Genomic DNA, 26,443 nt, shown 5'->3' on the forward strand with positions numbered 1-26,443 from the left:
GGACCGTGGCCCGGATGGGCTGCAGAAGCAGGCGGCTGTTGTTGGGAGGCGGGGAGCCGGTGCTGCTGCGCTGCCTCATCGTCTGGGGCTGCTGAGAGGGGCCAGAGGACATGACATCAACCGAGCGCGGCGGGGGCGGGACACGCTTCACGCCGAAAGCCTTGGGGAACGGGGGCTGCCGAGACGTTCAAGATAGAGGGTTTATGAAGCAATTTAGAGCCCACGCAGATCTCAGTTCGGAAAGGGCCGTCTGCTGGTCGGGGGCTGAACCATACAGCAGCTGCTAGCCCCGGTGTTCCTTTCCCAGCAAGGGGCATGAAGGCTGTCTTCACATGCGCTGCCTCGTGTGGTGCTTGTACTGGCGAGGGGGAAGGAATCCCTGTGCCTGGAGGGCTCCAGGAGAGCCATGAACACCGCCGCCTTTCTCCGAGGTCAAGCAGAAATGCCTCGGAGAAACGCAGCGGCGTTTTCAGATTCGGGGGCGTGTTTTCCTTTCTCTCCTCTTGCCATTGGCTGGAATGTTTACATTCCAGAGGAGAGAAAGAATCGAAAAAACACGCCCCCGAATCCGAAAAGGACGGGGCTTGTTTGGAGAGACAAACCTCTTCTCCAATGGCTGACCAGCATTTAAGAGGTCAGCCAATGGAGAAGAGGAGAGAAGAGGGGTGGGTTAAAACCCCTCTTCTCCAAGTCATTAAATCTCGCGAGCGAGACTGCGCAAGCGCAGCCTTCGCTAGCCGAGACCTAAAAAGTGCCCTGACTTCTTCTTTTTGAGTACTTGGAATAGGAATTTTTAGGATAGTTTGAATCCTGTCTTTAGTCAGAGTGCGGCCTTCCTTAGACAAGAGATGACCCAAATAAGTGACCTCAGACTGACAATATTGCAGCTTATTCTTAGAGACTTTATGTCCCTTGACAGCAAGATGATGCAATAGGGAGAGAGTGGCCTCTTTACAATTCTCAACTGTGTCTGCGGCTAGCAAAATGTCCTCAACATATTGCACAAGTGTAACTCCTGGTGGCAAAAGAAGTTTACCCAACTGCCGTTTAAATGCCTGACTGTAAATGCTGGAACTTTCTTTATAGCCTTGTGGAGCCCTACAAAATCTAAATGAGCGACCCCCGTAATGAGAATCTGAATAAATATCTACTATTCTCATGTAGAGTTATAGAGAAAAGGGCATTTTTGAGGTCAATAACAGAAAATATAGTGGCTGTAGGTGGGATTAATGTCAACAAGGTCGTAATATCAGAGACAACAGGATATTGAGGAATCACTATTTTGTTGACTTCTCTTAACCTCTTCTGTGCCCATGACGAGATAGTCTCGTCATGGAGCACGGTTGCGCTGTGCCCATGACGAGACTATCTCGTCATGAACCCCGCCCGCTAATGTAACGGCCGGCACAGGAGGGGGAAAGGGCGGGGCACTGAAGGGGTTAAATCATTCACGAATCGGTAAATCTTGTCCCCTGTTCCATCGCCCCGTTTTAGGATGGGGAGAATGGGGCTATTACATACATTAGAGGAAACTTCCTCAACAACTCCTGTACTTATCATGTCATCAATGATAGATATCAGTGCAGTCTCACCTTCTTTTGATATCTTATATTGCGGGACCCTTGGTAAGGAAGCATCCTCCCGAATCTGTATGTATACTGGGGAAATGTCCGTTCTTCCCACATCTGTGTCAGCAGTAGCCCAAACACATGAAGGGACCGAATCAAGATCTGAACATAAAGAAAAATTATATTGTTTAGGCAATGTCTTTTTCCTAAAAATGACACGTACTCCAGATGGGGAACAATGTATAGTAGCATGGAAATATTTCAAAAGATCAAGTCCCATCAAATTATCTGGAGCGTGTGGGGGAACTAAAAAGGGGGCTGAAGCAACAAAATTCTCAACCAGCAAAAGCAATTTTTGGGACACAGGGCTAGGAGTTAGTGTTCCATCAAATCCTATTGATGTGATCACTTGGCCAGACAAGGGTGGCCCAGGGACTAGTTTCTGAGATATCGCACTACGTGTCGCCCCTGTATCCACAACAAGTTTCTGATCCTGCCCAAGTATGGTGGCTGTTATATAGGGTCCTGGCTGGTCTACAAGTATCTCAACTGGTCCTCCTTGTCCTATGCTGTCCTAGGCAAAATATGTTCCCACAGCTTCTTGATTCCCAATCCTCCATAGAACATTGATTATTTCATTGATCAAAATAATTTCCTGACCTATTTCTCTCTGGAGCTTGAACCTGCTGTGGCTGCTGTCGGGGAGCTGAAGTCCCCCGGCTGCCATTCACTTGTCACCTTCCTCTCCCACCAGCAGCTAAAACAGGACATTCGGAACGCCAATGTCCTTTCTCCTTACAATAAGCGCATTGATCCAGTCCTAGTGGAGTTTGTCTACACGGTGGCCCTTCTGGAGGTGTTTGTCTGAAATTCTGACCATAGGTTTGACCTCGACCTTGGGGTCCATAGGCCTGGACCATCATTACCTTAGTTTTCAATTATTTTAGTTTTCCTTCTTTCCGTTCTTGCTCAGTGGCCACCTGATTCTGATAATACTGAGCCATATCTAATATAGCTTTCGGGGTTACTGAAGCCCATGTACTCTCAGAATTCTTTAAGCGAACAGATATCTCGGGAAGTAAATTTCCCACAAATTGATCTACAAATAAATGTGCACCCGTAGGTGTAGATGTATCTTGCCCACTAAAATCGTGGAACACTTCATCAAAGCGAGTAAATAAATCAGGGACAGCCTCTCCCTGTTTTTGTTTACAAGCAGTGAGAAGTGCCCAATCTATTTTCCTGGCCGGAACCATCGTTTTTATGTAAGTTAGTATGTTCCCAGGAAGATCCAGTATAAGCTGACTAGGTTTCTGACCAGGTTTCCTATCCTATTTCCTATCCCTGTCGGCTGCTATGATGGCAGCCCAATCTCCTCCGAAGTCAACAGCATGATCTTGCTTCCGAGTAAGTCGCCACATATCAGGTGCCAGGATCATACCAAAAAACATAGCAATATCAGCTACGGACATGACACCGGAATCAATGGCTGCCTGTACATCATCATAAAATCCTCTAGGGTTTTTCCATATGTCTGGTAAAGAGGCTTTTAAAGTGAGTACACCCGTCCTTTTCCAGGGCGTATATATCCAATTGTACAAAAAAAGGGCTCTAGCATCGGGACTATTCGGGTCATCATTATCTGCATTCCCTCTTCCAGGAATGAAGTGAGGCACGGCTTCCCTCATTGGTCTTATTCGAGGAGAGGAAGAAAGTTCATTACGATATCCAGTTATCGTTGCTATGGCAGTGTTAATTCTACTTACAGGGAAGGCTCCTATCAGACACTATCGTTTGATAGCTCTAACATCATCAGGACCATTTTGTCCTATAGTCTTCTCCCATTGGACCATAAGTTGATGAGAAAGCTCATTTATGAGACAAAGAAGCTCGCCCTCAGAAAAATCCTGTGTCTGATCTATCATTTCTCCTACCTCCATTTCTAGATCACTCAACCAATTTAATACCTTCGACCTTATCGCATCCTAACGTGATTGAGATACAGTAGAATGAAGAATTCGAGGGGTCAAGACAGATACAGAAAGTACGGGATCATCAGTCATTTCGGGTGCAGTGGTCTGGGATGGAGGCGCAGTGGCCTGGGATGTGGGGGGGGGGGTAAGGGATGTACCGGTTGGAAAAAAGGGAGCTGGACAACCGCGAGCAAAGGAGGTGGAGCCGGAGGTACAGGGGGAGCGACATTTGGTGGTCCAGGGGGAAGAGGTGTTAAAGGTACATTTGGGGGTGGGGGTCGTTGAATCAATAATCCATCAATATCTGAATCCACATCTTCTTGGTGGATATGTGCTTCTACTATCGGTCTGACTATATATTCCTTAGATATTAGCAAACTATGCTCTCAATCTAAACATTCCTTTTTCTCCTGAACTTCCTGATCCTTCAATTCCTTATACTTCTGATACTGTGTCTTCCTTTCCTGTTTCCTTTGTACCTTCTCTGCCTTGAGCTGCCGCACCTTTACTTCCTTCCTCCACATACAAACATAGCTGGCCTAACTTTCTTTAAAAACAATCGTTTCTCTAAATACTCGAATTTGTGAGGGTCCATTGTTCCCTTTAATGGCCATTCCAACTGGGGATCCCCTTTTGTATATTTGTTCCACAATGCATTATACATGATGGGACAAATACCATATTTGATGTACATCTCAAAATTTGGCGTACCTTCTGGTGGCGCCGGCTGACTTGCATCCAAAATGCTCTGCTTATCGCAGCAACAAAACTTCCAAAGCGTACTAAATACAGGCATGTTATATAAGATATAAAAAACGTATAAACCGAGAGAAATACAAAATATTCTCACATTACCTGTAAGGAAACATGTTACTCAAAACAAATAGCAAGTTCCAAAACAGATTCCAAATTCGAAAACAAATTCCAAGCAGATTCCGAACGGATACCAAACAAATGCCAAGTAAATTCCAAACAAATTCTAACCAAATGAACCGGTTCAAAACAGATCTACCTTATGTGTAGTCTTTAACTCCCACCTGTGGATCCTCCCTGATCACAAAAAATTGACCGTCCGAGGGCCCCAGGCAAGGCCAGCAACCGCCAGGAAGATCAGAGTCGGAGAGCAGAAAAATCACCTTGGACCATGAGAAACACTAGTCTCTTCAGGTGGAGCACCCCTCAGCGAAGTTCATCTTAACGACACGATCTCATTCCCCAGTCAGACTGCAAGCCCTTGATGGGGCCCCCCCGTCTGGGTGCCAATTTTTGGAAGCGGATTATTGATAACCCACTGGTTCGTCCATGGGTTCTTAACAAGTAAGAAGGAATCGACACTGGAGCGAAGTACAAACCATAGGTCATTTATTAGCATTCATGAATGGCGCCTCGTCCGACAAGCACCATAGAGATACTCAAGGAGAAAGCACACTGAACGATGGTTACATGGGCTTTTATAGCAAGGGACGCCCAGAGGTAAATAGAGCTTTGGGAAAAATGCACAAATGAGATACCGATGAGAATCGACAGCCTTGGTTCCTTGTGCAATTGTCGGGTCCTGAAGCTGCACAACAAGATATGCTCTCTGGGTAAACTTTACTTGAGGCTTTACCATTGTCTGAAAAACCACAAGCAGATGCCAGCTTTTCTTTTGCGCCGACTCTGCATGAAAACACAGCCTACAGTGCCCCAATCTAGATTCTTTACTCATGTTTATAAAGATGTCAAGGATAGAGCCGGGCTGGAAGTAGGGCAGGGGTGATAAATGGATGAGGCATGGCTTAATCAAAAAATGAGAGAATCAGATTTTACATTTTAACAAGACTGTTGTTTTAGCCAAATTCTTTGTCATTATTATGGTGCTACTAAACCAAAGGGGACAAATTTGCTAAGCCTAGTAGGTGGTAGACATTTGTACTGTTTCCTACATAGGGCAAAATTGATTAGATACATATTCTATGTGGTGCAGACACGTTTCGAGTCCCATTGTAATTGTAGGGATTTTCTTGAGGTCTTAGACTGAATGCAATCTATAAAGATAAATGAAGGAATGTTCAAGAATCAATTTCTAGACTCTCCTAAAAACTAGTTACGTATGTACAATTTTGATTCTGGTACCCGATTGTGTTATCTTTCTTTTGTATGGGCACAAAATCTGAATTCAAGAGCATTCCCAGTAACTCCGTCTGTAATACAGAAAATGCAATGATGAGTGTGCGCACCAATTAAAGAGTACAGAGTAGCACCTCTAGTGTGTGAAGTTGCAAAACCACTTGCGTATGAGTGTTCGCATACTACACTGATTAGTGGTAGAGCCTTATGGCAGTTTGTTCGAACGGTGTGGTCATCCTTTTAGGTGGCGGCAATCAGTCTCTTAACAATACATTCTAGAAACAATGAAACACTCCGTCTCAATTGAAAAAAACAATTATGCGGTCTTCGGCAGCGAATGATACAGTTGCATAGCTGACTTACTTTCAAAGGCACTTGTCCTGGAGTGTTACGGGTCTTGGCCTCAGTCAGTTTCTGCATTCACTTCCGGTTTTCGAGTGGTTTTGGACTCATTACCGGTGATGTTGCATTCTGGGTATGTGAGTTCAAAATGTGCGGGGACGTCTTTCAATTGTTTTTCATTTTTGAGGGGAAGCTCTAAGTTCTACCTATTTCTGCCATCTCGTTCAAACCATTACTAGTGCTGTTAATATCTGGACTAAATGGAATGTATACCGGGGGGGGGTTGTGTGAACCACCGATCGTCTCGTCCCCAGAAGACCACTGTACAGTTTAAGAATTGCAATGCATATATTGTAACATTACCCGCTAAGTCGAAAAGTATGTACTGAAACGTGTTAAAAATGATGCAGAAAGAAAATGTACGGTACAGAGCTGTATCACATGACCAAGGTTTTTCTAAGTTAATTAAACAGAGTTAAAAAAAAAAAAATAGTGCTGTTAAACCTTGCAATTAGATAAGCTTCTTTTTGCAGCAAAAGTGCCTCTGTGTCACCTCCTCTGTGGTTCGGTTTAATGACAGATAAAACAGTCCACTTTAATTCTTTCTGGCTCTGGTTTTTTTCACCATTGGGGCAGTCAGTTTATTTTTACTTCTGAATTGACAAGATTCCGAAAATCAGTTGGTCGAAGTCCTTTGAAGGAGTGCAGAGGCTATGTTAACCTTCTCTGGAGGGGTTTGTTGGAAAAGGATTAGTGCTGTTGGGTTTATGTATGTTAAGTATGAATCCAACATGTCTGCTTTTGTTGCGGAATGAGATACTAATTTGTGACAAAAGTTGGGTTTCTTCAGTGCAAATTGTGTAATAGATAAGGGAAAGCAAAGTTATGAACAGTGGAGTGGAGCAGCTTTCTTTTGCGCATGCTGAGGGTGGAAGGAGTATGGGTGATAGGTGAGAGTGGAGCACGAGGGTCTGGCTTTATGACTCTTAAATTGTGCGATGGAGGATAGATGGGTGAGTGAGTCACATTGTTGTTTATTTTTGTGTATGGTTAATCTCTGTTGAATGGAAATTGTGAGATGGATTTGGGTTAGAATAAGTGTTATTTGTGCTGGGTTAGGTGCATAGTGGATTAGGGACGGTATTCTGGGATGGATGGAAGTCTGGCTGGGAATGTGCGAATTGTTTTGCAAAGAAAGGCTGTATGGGTGTTTGGATATGTTTTCGTTGGTTAATATTGTGATATGGAGAATCATCGACACTGTCTGTGATTCAGGCATATAGGAACATGGAATTGGCCCTCCTTTAAATCCATGTAGGTAAGAAACTCTTCTTCCAATAACAATCTCTTGCAAGGCGATCATCTGGAAGGCTTGTTTCTTTAGAAACTTGTTGAGTTTTTGGAGGCCCAGGGAAGTTCTCCATTCTCCCATTTTCCTTCTCAGTAGGAAGAAACCTGGAGTGGAAATCCATATTACTTTAGGATCTTTCTGATTACTCCCTTGAGAAGAAGAATTATTATTTTCTGTTGAAGTTCTCACATATACACATGGTGTTCCTTCATGGTTGTGTGAAATCTCCAGGAATTACAGTGTGTGCCTTGAAAGCACAATCTGGAATAACCAGCAGTTGATGCTAATATTGGCGCACTCAGAAGTGAAGCACTCCCACCAACATCCTGTGTAGCAGGTAGTAGGTAGGACATCATGAAAAAGTCATGCTTGCTTGGTGTTGTCCTGAGAGCACGAATGTGATGCATCCCTTTTCCTTCCTGCTGATTTGTGGTAGCTCTGACGGCCTTTACCTCTGTTTGTAGAATGACCTTGGTCATAACCATGTTGAAAGCAGGGGAAGTATTGGCGACCTTGACCCCTGTATTTGTTGTTGGTTCCCCTGAATGCTTACAAGTAGCTGTCTTCATGAAATGATGTGGAAGGAGCATGTCTGTATTGCATGTCTCCTAGCAAAAGTGGTGTATCAGCATCTGCCTTACTCTTTGCAGCATATCATCCACATGTTTGCTTAACAAAGTGTCCATCAAAGGTCATATCAAATCTTTTTGTTTGCTCTTCTGGTTAAAACACAGTGGATCATAGCCACACTTGCTTCACACTTGCTTCGGTGAATGCATTTGCTGCCTTAATGGATTTTGCCCGAGTGGAACTTGACTATGGTGTGAAGTAAAAAAAGAAAAGCACGTTATTGTCTAGCGACCTCTGTCACCTTTAATCTTGGTAATTGCGTGGCATTACATACAGAGGAGAAAACATTGTTGTGGGCCTGGCATACTGCTTGATTTTGGCATAAATATCCCAGATGGATTCTGATGTTCATCCCACTGTTTCTGGGTTTGGCCATAACAAAGAGCAGAAAGGTGTGTTGTTGGGGGAAAATAATATACAGAGTCCAAGTCACACTTTCCTCATTCTTTCAGTCTGACCGCTGTCAAGAGCCCAGCAAGCACCCGGAAACGCGTTAGGAGTCTGAACAAACCAGAGTGGAGAAGTATGTTCTAAAGAGATCAAAATAACTAGGCACTGAAGACTAAGGGCCTGATTCGGATCTTGGCGGATGGAATAAATAGTCACAAATATGACAGATAGCCTGTCCGCCGTCTTACAAGTTCCATAGAATATAATGGAATTGTAATAGGGTGTACAGGATATCCGTCCTGTTTGGGCCGGAGTAACCCTATCTGCCAAGATCATAATGAGTGGTACTCTAAACCCGAACCTGGAGAGAAAGGAGATAACAATAAAGGTGCAGGAAGTGAAGCTGGTGTTAAACTGCATGGAAAGTGAGAAGCCAGCACAATAAGTAAAGGTTGCCAGGCACCTGCTTCCAAGTCCTGTCTCTACTTCTCCACTTATAAGGACCAGAAATTAAACGTGTTCCCACAGCCTGTCCCAATCTGAAAGGGACTAATACTGCTTCCTGCAGTTGGAGTGCCCCAGTTTCCCAAAGCGCTTCTTCCATGGTCTCCAGCCTACTCCATGCCCCCAGTATTTACCCAAGTGATAGGTTTGCACTAGCCAGGTAATCGAGATCCTATAGGATTGATGCTGATATGCACACCTTCCAAAACCCACTGAGAACCATGCAAAGGAGATTTATTCTGGTTAGCAGTAGACCCAGGGAAATGGAACAAGGGAGAAAAACTGAAACTCTGGATATCTTCATTCTGCCTATTCTTTTTTTTTTTTTTTTTTTTTTTGTAAACAATTTTATTGAAAAAAGAAAAGAGAAGGTACAAGGCTGTTAGAGAACAATCTTTGGGTCCACAATAAAGATTTACCAATCGCAACAGAGAGAGCACAGTGTGCACAGTTCACCTCCCCATACCCACACAGTAATGCAAGGACCGGCACAGTAATGAAGCATCGAACATTTAGGCAGAATAATATACAGATTACACGTCCACCCCACCCAGCTGCTTGCAATCGAACAGGCATGTCTGTCCGTCTAGGGCTGGAGCATGGCATCAAGTCTAGAGACATCCAATACCTGGCGTCTATCACGCTGTAATTCAATGGTAGGGGATACACAGATGTCACCCCTGTATCTATTCCACCTCCCCCACTTATGGTCCCATTTCTTGGGGCACTCCCTGTACTTAAGCACATCCTTCTCGGCAATCATTGCCCTGTCCATATCAATCGCTCAAGCACAAGCCGCCCTCCTTCCCCACCTCTGCGCAATGTTGCGTTTTGCGATGGACCACCCCATTGAGGCCCATGTCTGTTCAGCCTGCGTGAGGTCGGTGGCTTCCCACATGTTGAGGAGACACAGTTGGGGAGAGGCCTTCAGAGATTTACCACCCGCTCTCCATCTGTTTCGTAACCCTGTCCCAGTACTGTCGCACTTTGGGGCATTCCCACAAAATATGAAAGAAGGTGCCCGGCAGATTACAGCGCCGAAGGCACAGAGGGTCAGGTCTTCTACCCATTTTAAACAAGGTCTGCGCGTCGAAGTACTTCGACGCGATGTAGGGATTTTAGTTGGACCAGGCGCAGTCTCATTGGGATGGTGACCTCTCTGGGAGAAGCCCGTGCATCGCGCCAGTCTTCATCATCTATGCCTCCCCAAGTCCACCTCCCAACTCTGCCGCAGACGGATCATGAGGTCAGGACGGTTATTTAACAATTTCTTATAGGTGGGGGATATGGCTTTTGTGGGCATAGGGTCAAGTACCAGCCTATCCTCCAACAGGGTGGACTCTGGCAGAGGATGACCCTTGGGCAAATCAGTGGTAACTGCATGGCTAATCTGTAGATATCTGAAGGCCTCGGACTGCGCTGGTTGATACTTGGTCTGCATATCAGCAAACGTTGCCAATTTACCCCTCACCCACATATCCCCCACTGTCGAAATCCCTATCATGTCCCACCTGTCAAAACCAGGGCATTTGCTGAGCTAACCCAACATGTCGGGCTCCCAGAGTGGCGTGGCCTTAGTGTTTTATGCCAACCCCATTTCTTTTGACTCCATGCCAGATCTCCACTGTGCATGCTGTGGGCCCCGTGAGGTGAAGTTTGCGGGGATTTGTGTAAAGTGCCCTATTGTAACCACTCCTTCCCAGGAGCCAACGGTCCGTGCGAAAGTTCGGGTTGTCATGCTCCCCGTGCGCCCTCTTATTGATTGCAATCAATTGAGAAGCTTGATAATAAAGCCTTATATCAGGCAATGCGATACCACCATCGTACCACCCCATTAACTTTTTCATTGCTTTGCGTGGGGCCCGTCCCTCCCATAGTAACTCTCGCACAGTGGCATCTATACTGGCGAATAAGGTGTCGGGGATCACATTGGGGGAGTTCTGCAGCACATAAAGGAAACGCAGTAGGGCTAACATTTTAAAAAGTGCGGCCGTCCCAAGAGAGTCAAAGATCTCCAATGCTTGGCGTCAGATCGAAGACTGGTCAAGGGCATGAGCAAGTTAGACTCGTAGAATAAGGTTGGATCCGGGGTGATGAAGATACCGAGATATTTGAAGCCCCGTGAAGCCACTGGAATACTGTGTCCCCTGGGGTTACGCAGCGGTTTACCCCACAGGACATAAAGCTTGGACTTAGCCCAGTTAATGGTATAGCCCAAGTGAGCACCAAATATGGGGAAAATATGGAGAACTTGACTGAGGGACTGCGTAGGCGAGGCTAACTAAAGGAGAATGTCATCCGCATATAGGGAGATGCGGTCCTCCTGGTCCTCTGTCCATTTCAGGCTTCTGATCACCGGTACCCCCTGATCCAGACTGCCAAGGGCTCCAACACCAGTGCAAAGAGAAGGGGCGACAGGGGGCACCCCTGACTGGTGCCTCACCGCAGTGGGAATGATCCAGATACATGGTTATTGAAAATCACCTGCGTGGCGGGTTGGGAATAAAGTAGCCGGATCCACTTAAATTTAGGACCGAACCCCATCCTAGCCAATACTGCAAAAAGAAAGTCCCGCTCCATGGTATCAAATGCCATAGATGCGTCAGGAGACAACAGGATCGCATCTTCCCTGATAGTGTCTATTCTGCCCAGTATCCCATTCAAATGCCGTAAATTCAAGGCTGTGTTTCGTCCTGGCATAAACCCGGATACATAAGGGTGCACCAGCTCAGTGATGTAAGGGATAAGCCTATTGGCCAGTAGCTTTGCCAGAATGTTCGCCTCAACCGTGAGGAGGGAAATAGGACAATATGACTCAAAATTCTCTGCTGGTTTGCCAGGTTTATGTATAACCACAATTGAGGCCATCCTATCTTCGGGTGTTAGGACCCCGGCATCAAAACTTTCAGTAGTAATTTGCAGGAGGTGGGGAGAGAGCTTGGACGCTATTGGTTTAAAAGGTTCAATTGGGAGCCCGTTGGGTCCCATGGCTTTGCCGGAACGCACATCCTGAATAGCTTTCTGAATTTTGGTCTCCGTGATGTCGCTCTCAAGGTCTCTGTCGTGCTCGGACAAGCAGGCGACTTTAATAGGCGACAGAAGTTCCGTAGCCATGGCAGACTGGGACGTCTCGGTGGGTGTATACACCAAAGAGAAATGAGAGGCGAATGCGTCGGTGATCTTCTGGGGTTCAGTGAACAAGTCCCCGTCATCTCCACGGATCTAGTGAACCCACCTAGATGCTCTTTCTCTTCTCTCCAACCAAGCCAAAAGACTACCCATCCGCTCGCCATGCTCATATATTTTATTCCGGGTGGCGGTGTATTTAGCCCTTGCCGCTTCAGTCAGAAGCTGGTGATAATCCAGGCGTACCATTTACAGCGAGTGTTGCGCATCCAAATCAGGGGCAGCCGCCAGGACTTCTTCTTTAGCGCGGATTTCCACCTCTAGCTCAACCAAGCGCTTTGTGAGTTCTCTCCTATGCCCCACCATCAGCGACAGGGCTCGCCCTCATAACGGTGCCAAACACCCCTCACAGCACAATTGCTGAAGTGACTGACCCCACATTTTCAGTAAAATAGTGATTGGTGTCTTTGAGCAGCACCTCCCTGATGTGGGGTACCTTAATTGCCCAAGGGTTTATGGTGAGAGTAGAGCGGTTCTTAGGTTGCCCCAGGGTTAGTGTCGTAAGAATTGGGGAATGATCTGAGATTCCACGTGCAAGACACCTGGAGTCAAAGAAGAACTGAATATCTTGAGCAAGTGTGAACATGTGGCCAATACGTGATTGACTACTGTGGGCCACAGAATAAAAAGTAAATTGCATGGCGGTAGGGTTAAGCCAACGCCATATATCCACTAAGCCCAGCACAGATAAGAACTCAGACAGCGAGGATCCCCCTGGAGGGTTGTATGACGTTACTACGCATTCCGTTGTAACGCATGCCTTTACCACGCATGCGTTACAACGCGAATGCTTTCTCCACGCATATCCTTTATCACGAAAATGCCTTTAACACGCACATTTATACTACGATGTTCGTTGTTAAACTATGCATGTTAATGGCATTTTTATTTTAAAGGATATCTTCCATCACTACTAATTAACCTTTAAATGTAACCCTTATAATTTACCCCTGTGCGACACCACCCCCTCATTCCCCCTTATCTCTCTACATTGTCTTCACTCCAAGCACTTCCTTTTTACGTTTCACGTCGTAAAGAGGAAGCTGAGGTGTCTTTCCGTTTCCTCTTACGACGCCGATTGCCTCCTCATCTTTTTTCTTCAATTTCTAAAAATAACGGAATTCAGGTGCGTTTCTTTTTTTTGTGGGGGGAGACCCCCAACCCCCCTTTTTTGTAACCCATGTTTTTGTTTCTTTTTTTGAGGGGGGTGACACCCCAAGCCCCCCCCCCCCTTTTTTTAACCTTTAACACACATGCCTTTACTATGTATCTCGTAGTAAAGGTATGCGTGGTAGGCTATTCGTTGTAACCACGCATGCGTTGTAATGCATGCGTGGTTATTTTTAGGCGTGGAAACGGCCGCGTTGTAGTGGCCGTTTCCCCCCCCCGGAGCGTCACTCTGAGGGAGGCGATGTCTGGAGCCGTCCATTGCCAGGTTAAAGTCCCCCCCCCCCCCAACACCAATAATCCACAGGTAGGTCAAGTAAGAGTGCTCAAATGTCTCGCAACACTGGGTGCTGTAGTCCAGGGGGGGCATAAACAGACACAACATTGAGTACCTGCCCCTCCCAAGTGCCCGGGATTGCTATATATCTAGCCTGGTCATCCGACCAAGTCTTGTTTAAAATATATGGACATCCCCTACGTATGAGCACACCATCCCCACGTGAACCCTGAGTGACCGACCAGACGGTAACCCCATCTATTCATTGCCCCGCATGAGTTGCCGATTAGGTGCGTCTCCTGAAGTAGGACTATGTCCGGTGCCTGGAGCTTCAGGTACTGCAGAACTACCCACCGTTTAATCTTATCGCCCAGGCCGTTAACATTCCATGTGAGGAGTTTTAGTTCTAAGTGTGATCCCATATGTGCAGGAAAAAGGGCGGACAGAATCGTGTCCAGGGTCAGGCAACGGACTCAGGACAGGGCCGTGGCGGCCGCGAAGCAAGGCCGGCATGCAATGTGGGAAAAAGTAAGCACACCCAGTGATGGGATCTACCCACGGACAAGCGAATCCAGCCATAAATACCACTTGTGTAGCCCATGGCGCTGTGGACAGTCAGAGTATGGATTTGTCGAACCATAGTGAAGATGTGAGGTTGCGCAAATCGAGTGGACCTAGCAACGTAAAAGAAAGTAAAAAGCATCATTGTACAAGTACTCCCCTCCCACCCACCCCCCACCCTGCCTCCCTGCATAACTGGCACAAAACCACCCGCCACCGCCAACTTGCAGAGTGCCTGTTGCCCACCCTCCACAGATTGGGGAACGTGATACAACCCCACTCCCTGGGGCATCCATATGTAAAAATGCTAACAACCCCGTCCATTTAACCCCATAATGTATAATTCCAACATCATGAGAGGACCTGCTGCAATAACATGACATCAATGGCAACACCCTTGCAGTAATTCAGTAGCCAAAAGAAAGCGTGCATATAGTGTACGACATGCCGGGACCTTACAAATGATGATGCGTTCCAAGACAGTCTGTATCTACGTAATGCGTGCTCAGGGAGCCCACCAACCCCATAGGCAGACTCTTATACTTGCTGTTCTGTGCACACTATTCCTCCGGGCTCCGAGTCGCTGATTCACCTCCGGGTGGAAGCCCCTGCCGCTGTCGTTGCCCGCTGGTAGCCCCAGAGCCACCCATGGGCTTATGGGGACGCTTACATGGCGTATTTGATTTCTTGATCCCTCAGCGCGCGCTTCACTTCCAGGAAGCTGCGCCGCCGTTTCTGAACTCGCAGGGTGAAATCGGGAAAGAAGGTGACCTTGCTGTTATTGATCACTAGTGGTGGGGCCGCCCTTATCGTCTGTAGAATAGCATCTCTATCGCGGAAGTTAAACGCCCTTGCCAGGAGATGCCGGGGGGGTGCTCCAGGCTTGGTTCTGCCCCCAGGTACACGATGCGCATGTTCAATTAAGAAGCATTTGGAGAGGCCCCTCGGCTGAGGCTGCTGGAGAATCAATTCCTCAACAAAGAGGTCAGTCGCTTGTCCCTCCGCCCGTTCCGGCACACCCAAAATTCGGACGTTGTTGCGTCTAATGCGGCCTTCGTAGTCATCAAGTTGCAGGGTCAGCGTCTCGTGTGCATTTAGGAGTTCAGACACTTGACGCTTGATGAGGTCTGTATCATTCTTCAGTTCTTTTGTGGCTTCCTCGATGGCCCGACGCGGGCAGACATTTTTCTCATGTCCGCTCTTATCAAAGAAACCTCTGTGGTGACTGTCGATACGGGTTTCAAGTGAGGAACGCACTGTGGTTATAGCCGTTAGAATGTCCTGCAGTGTGGGTTCTAACTGATCCCCTGTTGGCTTGGAGTTCGATTGCTCCCCCTCATGGCCCTTCTGACAAGCGAATTTCTCCAGCTTCGCTTGAACTGCATTGCGTCCACTGCGGCCGGTCGCCATCGTACCAATGGTGGGCCCATGACACCAGGGAGGAGAGTGTCGAGCCTCGCCAGCTACTCACCGCCACCTGCAGTGGGTATAAGCCCACACCGGCCTGTCGGTTTCTGCCGGCTGGGCCCTCACCACCTGTTTAGAGGAGTTCCAATAAGCACCACACCGGCAACACCGCAGTATCTTGTGGTCGCCACTAGCTGGGGGGATGCACCACCTTCGGGTGAGGATGAAGCTGTGTCACTGTCCCCGCCACCAGAGACAAGGAGCGAATGGGGCCCCCAAGATCTCACCTCCACCTCTAGGCGTCAGGGGGAATGCTGGCTCAGGTCACACACAGTCAGGATAATGGAGCAGCTCCTTCCATGCGCAGGAGGCCTTATCGTAAACAGTCACGGTCCCTTAGTACCAGGCTGGTCTTCACTGATCGTGGATTGGCGTCACTGGGCTTACCTTAACTGTAGTGTGCTGCAACCCTCCGTGGAGGCGCCACTCGGTGAGGAGCCAGAGTACCTTCTGTGAGGCTCCACAGGCCGCGTTAATAGTGTGCCTGCCGCTAGATTTTGCAGGAGTACAACCGCTCTTGGGGTGAGGAGGAAATCAGGCAGCAATGAAGAGAGTTGGCAGCGGTGACGGCACCCCCTCTCTGCTGGGACCCCCAATCCAGGAATCACCGTGCGGCCTCCCTGGCACAGCCACAGGCCCGTACACCACACTGCAGCCGCGGCGTCGATTTATGCGCACGCCCAGGGATGAACAGGACGCACACAGGGCCACCGACGCCGTCGAAACACACCGGAGGATACCTCCCTGCAAAGACGCCTCCGATTAAGGCTGTACTGTACCCAGCCGTGGGGCAAGATGTTGAAAGCAGCCAGGCTCCACCGCGGTCGATATTGGCCGGGGCCCGATGACTATTATCAGATTAATCGGGAGTGGGGCGACGGAGCTCAGCTACCGTGCGGCCATTTCCCTCAGCAGTTGGCCACGCCCCCTCCATTCTGCCTGTTCTTACAGCTGCACTGTAGAAGCATTATTATAGCCTTATGGCCTACTGCAGAGGGCTATACCAGTTGTTAAAGGCCCTGAACCTGAGTTATAGGCCTTTAACAAGGAATAGTGCCTTTAACAACCGGTGTAGCACAGGGCAGAAAGGCTTTTAGAACATTCCACCCACTAAGGGTAGAATGTTCTAAAGTAAAAAGAGAGAAACCTAAAGACAACAAATTTAAATGTTGGAGCAGAAGGCTTATACCAGCTATTTTAAGCATGCATATACTCCATTTATTTCAGTGGAGCTTTCAACATGCCAATGTTCTCATATCTGTTATTATGTGGTGTCCGTCTAAAATGTGATTCTGGTCATAGAGGCTTCATACTAGGAAAGGGACTGATTGCCATACTCTGGAAGTCAAGCACCAGTCTATGTACTCAGATGCCCCAGTTGCGCTTGACTGAACTCATTTCAATTTAAAGCCAGAAAAGAAACCAGGCACACCTTTAATACTTTTAGTATTAGCCTGCAGTGTTAAAACAGAGGAGATACTGTTTTTTTCTTATGTTAATGTGCAGCAATCTTTTGGACTATCTCATATATTGGGTGGCAAAACCTCTGCTTCCAATTAAATGGCAGCTGTGGCGGGAAGCAAACAGGCATTTCCTGTATTTCGTAACAGGGTGTCTTTCCTGATATCTGGTAGGCATGCTCCACCTACGGGAGGATAGCACACCCTGCACCTCGAAGAAGAGACATCAAGTTGGTGTCAAGGAAGGGCAACTCTACAAAGAACACAGACGTAGAGTGCCCAGTATGTGGCATATACTGACAGTTGTCCCCTGGACAACTAGGTACTGCCCTGCACCATGATTCCTAAATACCCCTCATTATCAGTGCATTTGAATAATTGAATGTTTTCTATTTTTTGCACATTAGATGCTCGTAAGCACTTCTTTTTTGTTTTCTTTGCCTGCTCTAATTACAATGTTGTCACAGCCACAAAATATTTTGCATCTATACTATATGGATAATGCAAATATAATTGTTTCACCACATTCAAGTAGTAGTGATACAGATCACCAAAGGAAAGGTACAAATATATTAGCTCTCCTCACTCTTCCCTTCAGTGCAAAAAGTGCAGAGAGCACTCTTCTGAAAACCCTTACTTTCTTTAGTACTAGTGACAGTGTTTAGGTTCTCATGGAGAAAACTAATACTAATTTTTTGCGGTAAGTAATGCCTTTTGTTTGTAAGCCTTTATATGCAATGGGCTTGTATTGTTTTAAGTTCCTGGCCATCATTAATTTCAGGTCAGTGTGTATCTTTCAGATTTGTTGTTGTTTTGTTCTTGTTCTTTAGGCTTATTTTTTAAAATGCTTTCCTGTTTTATTTTTTAATACCTAGTACAATTTGAAGTATTGAAATGTTTGATATTCTATTACATAAAGAGCTTTAGCTATTCTAGGCTACCATTGTTGTCTATTAATATTGCTTTCAGTCTGATTTTTGTACTCAAAGGGTCTTGGCTGTATCGCAACTATGGTCAACTGGATTTCTTCTTCCTGAGAAATGAACACTCTCTTCATGCAGGCCTAGGAAGGATATAAAATGCTATAGTGTTAAATATTCATCACATATATACAGAGCTGTATGTAAAATAAGACACTATACAGTGTAAATGTTACAAAATAGCTCACATGTAAAACAATGGACTATTAAAGTATTTGCTCATCTATTAAGGAAGAGCAATGCAATGTTGACATCTGTGCTAACACGATAAAATACAAATATAATATTAAAATGGTTCAAGTTTAATCTATGAATTTAGTTGACTATAGAAGCTTCATATTACAGGTAATCATATTAAAATTAAGTGTAGTTACAAAAGAGTTTTCTTTTTTTTGTTTAGGCCCCTTTTGGTTTCTTTTTCGACTTCATGAAACTTGAGAAGCCATCTTCCGCTGAACCATTTAGTGGAGTTGGGCAATTTCCAAGTGCCCAACGAGAAGGTCTGGTTTAGGTTGCGATGGCCACTGTCATTCCTGGTGACTTGTCAGAAGTAAGAGATACGCAGAAAGCCTCTTCAGGGAAACGAAAGCGTGGTGAAACAAAACCAAGAAAAAACTTTATTTGCCAGGTGTGCGACAAGGCCTTTAACAGTGTTGAAAAACTAAAAGTTCATTCATACTCTCACACGGGTGAGAGACCCTACAAGTGCACACAGCAGGACTGCACCAAGGCCTTTGTTTCCAAGTACAAACTGCTAAGGTATTAAGCTATTTTTATCCTTTAACCCTATTTTATTTACTTCAGTTAATGTGTCAAGAATATTTAAATTTAGTGATGTAGTTTCTATAATTTGCTATCCTACAAATGTATGTCTAAAAATTTTTATATTAAATTTGTACATTAATTTGTAAAAGAAAAAGGTAAACAATATGGAAAGTATGAGTTTCTGCAGTTAAATATATTTACAAAGATAAAATTACATTTAATTGACTTGCAAAATTTTTAAAATTTAAAGGTGTATAGAATTTTGCTTATAAGTGTAATCTGTGTATGTCACCTTACAGAGGATATGATTTAAATGAAGACTTTGTTGAGTTTAGTTTCTAATTGGAAAAAAACGTTACTTTTTATTGAAATTATTTCTTACAAACTGTATCTGTGTTTAAAGGCATATGGCTACCCATTCTCCAGAGAAAACGCACAAGTGTAACTATTGTGAGAAAATGTTTCACCGAAAGGACCACTTAAAAAATCATCTACATACTCATGACCCCAACAAAGAAGCTTTTAAGTGTGAAGAATGTGGAAAAAACTACAATACCAAGATCGGATTTAAGCGTCACTTGGCTTTACATGCTGCAACGAGTGGTGACCTTACTTGTAAGGTATGTTTGCTGACTTTTGAAAGCACAGTAGTGTTGCTGGAGCACCTCAAGTCTCATGCAGGCAAGTCTTCAAACGGAATAAAAGAAAAAAAGCACCAGTGTGAACATTGTGATCGTCGGTTTTACACACGAAAAGATGTCCGTCGACATATGGTGGTGCATACCGGGAGAAAGGACTTCCTGTGTCAATATTGTGCACAGAGATTTGGACGGAAGGATCACCTAACTCGTCATATGAAAAAAAGTCATAACCAAGAACTTCTCAAGGTCAAAACTGAACCAATGGATCTTTTAGATCCTTTCACATGCAATATGTCTGTGCCTATAAAGGATGAGCTGCTTCCAGTGGTTCCTTTACCTTCCAGTGAGATGATATCAAAACCCTTCACAAATGCACTACAGTTGAATCGCTACAATACCCATATTCAATCCATGCATAATTCAGCATCTGCTCACCAAGTGGTCAGCACGCCTATCCCATTGGGCATGACATGCCCCTTAGATATGGACTCTGTTCACCATTCACACCAACTGTCTCTGAAATGCCCACTCAGTTCTACCTCATACCCAATGTCTATGACTGAGAAAGAACAGCAATTAAAGGGAGAAATAGAAAATTACCTAATGGAATTGCAAAGTGGTGTGCATTTTTCCCAGGACCTTCAAGCATCATTACCAAAAATAGGGATGAATTCTCAAGGGGAGTCCCTAGATGATGGCTCTGCAGATGTGTGCCTCTCGAAAAGCTCTGTTTCCATTAGTGAACCTCTTAACACACCTCCATTAGACTTCTCACAGTTGTTCAATTTTATACCAGTTAATGGCCCATCATATAATACACCTATTTCAATTGCAAATCTAGGAATGAACTTTACACAGGAGGAGGCCCATTCATCTATGACTTCAATGCCACAACAAGCGCAGGATGTTCAAGATCCTGGGAGCAATATATATTTTGGTTCTCTGCACTCATTGTCCTCTGCTTTCACAAACAGTCTAAGCACCGCCACCACCTTGCCACGATTTCATCAAGCTTTCCAGTAGAATATGTATGTAAAGCTTACTTTATACAAACTGAACTTGTAGGGTTGCCTTACATGAAAACTAAGCTAGTGCCAACTACATGACATTGTAAAACCTCGTAAATGAATTGTTCTAGTCTCATTATGCCAGTAAGACATCGAACAATTTTAAGTTTTTCAATTATTTTTGTCATAGTGTGTTACAATGTTCATCTTGGTTTATGTTGTCAAAATGTGTAGTTTCTTTTTCCTGCTCCACTGATTTATATGCCCTTATTTTTATATATAACACCTCACTTAATTTGTAGTTAATTCGAAAGCTTCTGTATGAATCACCTTTGTGGCCAGGTTTGTTTTTAAAAACAAATTACTTAATATTAAAAGACCTTCACCGTGATTCTCTTAAATTGCGTTGTAAAAAGGTCAGGAGTTTGCCATAATCACTTTAATGTTAAAATGTGAGTTGAAGAATTTCCGGTTTCTTGAGGAAAATATGTATATTTCATATTAGAAGGTATTTTAAAAAGACGTTATTGGCTTTCAAATGCCAATATTTCATGTCACATACCTCTACCACACAAGGGCATTTCCAATAAACATATAGTCAATATGATTATTCCCAGCAGGTGAAGAATTTTGGGAAAATCTCATTGATCATAAAACCATGGGCTGTTTTTCCATTCAAATGTTCCGCCATTAGTCCCCTTTTTAAAAGTATAAAAATACAGCAAAAGCACTTCATGTAAAGCTTCAGATTGGTAACGTCCAGTCATTAGACTTTAATCTTTTACATCAGTTATGACCAAGTGATGGGGCAAATACAGCTGTAGGTTTCTATGACATGGTCCATTTTAATGTTAGCTTATAGTCAGAGAATCAAGGTATTTTTTTATTTATTCTTATTTTAAAACTGAGCTCAATAACTAATTTTGCTTTTTATTCAAGATGCTAAATAACCCTTGATAGATGTGGATTTAGACCATGTAATCTAACATCCAGGTAGTGAATTGGAGGATATTTTCCAGCAGCCAAAATTACAAGTCAAGGCTCTTAAGAGTAAAATAAAAGCATATTGCTTACACCACTTTTTCCTTTGAAAATGTGTATGTTTTTTAAAAACGTTTTTCGTCATACTCCCTTAACAAGTTTTACTCTTTGATACTGAAGAGAAAACACATTGATTAACACTTTATTATAGTTCTTCCCTTAAGCCATTTGTTGCTTGTACTTATAAAATAAAACAACTATCTTGGTATTTTTAATCCTAATTGGAATAGCATGATTAACGTAGACTTTGCAAAATTAAGAGCTGCTTCCAACCTTTTGGATTTTTGTGTTTTTTGCAGAAATATTTTTTTTTAGTTTTGTTTGTCTTTGAAAAATAAATGTATGTACTTAAGTGTGTTTTAGAGGCATTAAAAAAAGAAAGTCATAGGAAGGTGAAAACCAGTTGCAAATTATGAAAAATGTTTATAACATTTTTGATGTAGAGGGAGGTACTGCCTATGGTAGTTACTCTGTTGGATGACTATTGTCTGTGGAAATGTACGTATCCATTGCTTGTGCACTATGTCAAGTTGTTGGCATTTACAAATTGTGCATAACAAGTTTCTGAAAATGTAAAAATTACAAGTAACATCCGGTGTATACATCACTGTATTTAATACACAAACTTTCTTTCAGCTATACCCAATGGCTGTTTAATATAGTTTCTATGAAACATTTCACTTGCACCTGCCATTCAGTTTTTTTGTTCAGTATTACTCATCACCACATACAAATGTAAACTGCCAGGGACGTACAATAATATCCATTTAGTTGAAGGTTATTATGTGCTTATAGTGAGTCAAACATATTTTAATTATACATGCTGGAATCATTGTTTATTTTTGATCGGATAGTGAATTTAAAACGAAATGGACCTAGTTGGTGTTTGTGCTCATTCATTAATTTTAGTAGTCTCTCTTTGGTGAAGATGCTATTATTGAATTACCTGTTTCCTTGATTTTATCAATGTATGTTGATAAACAGGGTGAATGTCTATTATATCTTGCCATAGGCTGTTAGACAAGGTGAAGGGTGTAGAGTATTGGAGGCCTTAACTTTTATGAAGGGTAAAGATCAAAACAAATGCAATACCATAATCCCTCCTGACATAGGGGCTCAGGTTCCCACTTCATATTTACCTTTCTATTACCACACAACAGGTGCTCAAAGTTGGAATTCTACTTTTGATGCATCTTCCGCCAAATTCTGTTTGTGACAGACTAATAATCAAGGGTAGCCCCCTGCTCCAACCAACATCCTACAGACTGTTAAATTTCTGTTTATGTAAGAGTAACAAAGTATTCGGAAGTGGCTGCAAGTTAACCTCTTTGGCCTAAAATAACATGACTGAAACAAATTTCTCTGCCAAAGTTATGTAACCTGTCAAGTAGTCTGTCTTTTACAAGTCTGTTCTTTGTCAATTTGTTTCAGTCAGACTTGGTGATTATATTTAAAAAATAATCAGGACTATTTTTCAATTCATTTGATGAGGCCAGATTTGTGGTGATAGTGCCTGTTTTGTGGGACAAGTAAGAATTTCCTTAAGCTGTTTTTCTTAACTAAAAATAATATATCCGCTTAGAAAATTAACTACATTTAATAATTGTGACTATTGAAAGTAGCATCGGCATGTGCATTTTACTACATCAGACATATATTGGCAAATAAATTAATTTTCTGCCCCGTTTCTATACTTTGTACAAATACCTTATGAATTGTCCACTATTAAACAATCAGAAGCCATTTACATGAACTACCAAGCTTGTATTTGGCCTGACATATTACACACCACTTTTCTTTTGCTGTTTGTTTTTCTAGTATTGCTTGTGCTTTCAAAACAAAATGTTTGCAAAATTTTGTGGAGTAGAGTGAATTAATATTCATTTAGACAGTAGTGGTTTTCGAAAATCATATACTGCTTAAAACATGAGCCAGAGCATATTGCTTTTTACAGTTATAATGAATGTCAAGAGTACATATTTTCTAGATCATTTGTCTAGTAAAGTAAACATGTATCAAAGGCCAATATTTTTTTAAATAAGGTTTGATAACCCTATGATACTTATTACAAAATATAGCACTTTCAGAAATAAAGTAAACCTTTTAAGAATGCTTTTCTTGGAGGTTAGGCTTTTTATTATATAATTGTTTATTGATTATGTTTCAAGTGCCATTAGGGTACTTATGTGCAAGGCATTGATATAATGCTCTGTTTAAAATATAAAAATGTACATTTGACTTTGAACAGGTACAACATTTTTACAATAAGTTCTTTTCAATTTGCTAAATTGCACAGAACCAGTGAGTCTTTATAAAGTGTTTGATAGTGACTTTTTTGAGTAGTTTACATTTTTTACAACGTTTTCTTATGCTCTGAGTCACCAATTCAGTGTGCAGAAAACACAAGAGCACTTCTCCGTTTTAATGTCAGTTTTGAACATGTGCAGTACCATTCTCGCCCCTACATACTTTGCTGAAATGAATCCTGAATACTTAAGCAAATTATACAGAAACGCCAAGGGCCTTATTTGTGCAATAACTATTACGTTTGCTTCTGCGGCTTGATTTGCTAGCAGTACAACCTTTGGTTAAAGAGGAAGTTACATGCTGCATAACTTTAAGATTGCCTCATACATAGTCCAAATTGAATCCTAACGCCCTAAAAATATCACTTAAATGGTAAATCTGTAAATTTGAATCTACCTTTTCATAAAGAAAACATTGCCAAAAAATTCAAATGTCTGATATTTTCAAATATACAAACTGATATTATTCAAATATTTTGTCTTGCTTTATTTCTTGACCTGCTCGAGTAATTCATATCCTTGCGTTTTACAAGGACTTCGAAAATACTTCAAAAGGTGTGTTATTCAGACTAGTTATAACTGATTTAAGTGTGAGTAACAAGTAATTGATGGCATCCAATTGCAAAGACCCTTGAGCTCTTGGTTTAATTTTAATGTCTGGTGTTTTGGCCAGGTTCAAATGGGAATACAACATGTTGATAAATAAATACATCCTCTGACATTACCTGAACTTGGAATTGAGAGTCCAAGATTCGGCCAAGGTGATGGGTGTGAAAAGGGATGTGTAAGGTACAATAGCTTCATCTTTGTAATGTTAAATAATAACCCTTTTGAAACGCTGTTGTTTGACAAGTTATAAAGAATTGTTCATAAAGAGATGCTGCTGTCTTAAGCTCGTTACCTTGTTTCTTTACGTGATTTGTCTTGTACACTGGGTAGCAGTTAGCCAGAGTTATTTTTCTGTGTCTATAAAAAAAGCTTGTTGGATACTTTTTAAGTATATAGTAAGGGCTCAACTGCACTTCCTGTTACTTCAAAGTATAAAAGACATGCCACATATTCAGCAGAATTTAATTACCTAGTGCAAGGAATTATCAAGGTAACTAAAATATATTTTGAGAAACCTTTTGCAGTGCAGGTATCAAACATTTTTAGAAGGTGGTGTCTTTAGATATGCCATCTCGCCTTTAATATGACACAGAACTATTGCTAATCATCTGTAAACAATTTTCTGTAGGTTTTTGTGGTACCTGAACCCTGATGAATGTTTTTTTTTTCTCAAAAACACTCCTGAAATACTATTTTATAGGATATTCATGCTGCTAATGTAACTTGGGATAGAACTAATTTCACGGTGCTACCATCCTCCTCATTCAGATGTATTTTCAATAATACAAAAACACTTTTTCGATTGATAAATGTTTGATACTTTGAAACTGTGACTTGATTTGCCGTTAAACTGTTCTTAGCATCAATGTATTCAAACAACCTTACTAAAGGAAATATTGGGTTACAAAAATGTCTACAGAAAAGTCCATGTTCCGTTTAGAATGCCAGATTATAAAAAGAAAAAGCAAGATGTTTATATGGTATGGAGTAAAGAACATGCTGTATGCTAAATAGAGCTCTTTGAATTTAAGCACAAAAATGGGAATTCTTTTGGAAAATTGATGATCACATCTTCCATTAATTGTTGATATTGTACTTTAGGCATTGTGAAACTATGATGGGTTTTATAACTAAACCATTCAATTATATGGTTTAAGTCATAGTAGGGAGAACTGCATTCCAGACTGAATTTTGTAAATCCTTCTTGCTTTTAAAATGGCTTTCCACCGATATGGAAAAATGTGTTGCTTATCTTGTTATATATGTACTTGCAATGTATTTACAAACTACTGTTGTTTGTGTATAAAATATAGACAAAAAGATTGCATATATATTTTTTGTATAAGCTCTGTAAAATAGCAGTCACATGAAGCTGCAGCTCAATTTCATTTTCCACATTACACCCAAAGAAACAGACTATTTATTGTCCAGGTACCCTGTTATAAACAATACCTTGCTGCTATTAAACGATAGTGCTGCAGCTTCTCGTGGCCTACAGTGTTATTTTCTGTACAAAAATATGTGAACTCCACAAAAATATATCAATAAAATTATGGAATGGTTCTAGAAATTTGAGTGAACTGCTGACTACGTTTTTAATAGAAAACCTTGGCCTGTTTAGTGCCGAAACATACAGTTGCGTTCCACATGCTTTGTGATTCATGCATTTTATAATGTATGCATGGAGTCTTCTATTCCTTTTTATTCATAGGGTCAAGATAAAACGGGATGTATCATTAAATTAAAATGACAAAAAAAAGTGTAGCAGGACGATGCAATGCAGACTCGCTTGTCACCCCAACAACAAGAAACCTTGAAGGTATGAAAGACAAATAGCTCATCAGTCAAAAGGTGATTCTTAAAGATGGACAGGAACGAACCGTACATTATTGCACTGTGGTATGTTCGCTTGTGGCCTGAAGGATGCCCATCCATGTTCCAGCCAGTTCCCACCTCCTGCCTAGGGCTCTCTTTCTCCCCTCACGTAACGCACCACCTTTTCAGAGGTACCACCACAGCAGGAGTGGTAGCAGAGGGCCTGCTCCACAAAAACGAAAGTACAGCAGAGGAAGATGAAATTGCAGGCTTCTGTCTACATCTGCAGGAGCC

General features: G+C 42.9%; 1 protein-coding gene across 2 annotated transcripts in view; it reads left to right on the forward strand.

The window, feature by feature from the left end:
- PLAG1 (PLAG1 zinc finger) overlaps positions 1-25,904 on the forward strand; it is a 421,454-nt gene extending 395,550 nt beyond the window's left edge. For both annotated transcript variants that reach the window (XM_085605601.1, XM_085605600.1), the window contains 2 exons: positions 18,366-18,724; positions 19,134-25,904. In XM_085605601.1, coding sequence (XP_085461727.1) covers positions 18,483-18,724; positions 19,134-20,394 — 1,503 coding nt within the window. In that variant the 5' untranslated portion in view covers positions 18,366-18,482 and the 3' untranslated portion in view covers positions 20,395-25,904. The remainder of the gene's footprint in view (positions 1-18,365; positions 18,725-19,133) is intronic.
- Positions 25,905-26,443: the final 539 nt, after the last annotated feature.

This window comes from Triturus cristatus, chromosome 5_1 (genome assembly GCF_964204655.1).
Source record: "Triturus cristatus chromosome 5_1, aTriCri1.1, whole genome shotgun sequence".
In the NCBI taxonomy this organism is placed as follows: Eukaryota; Metazoa; Chordata; class Amphibia; order Caudata; family Salamandridae; genus Triturus; species Triturus cristatus.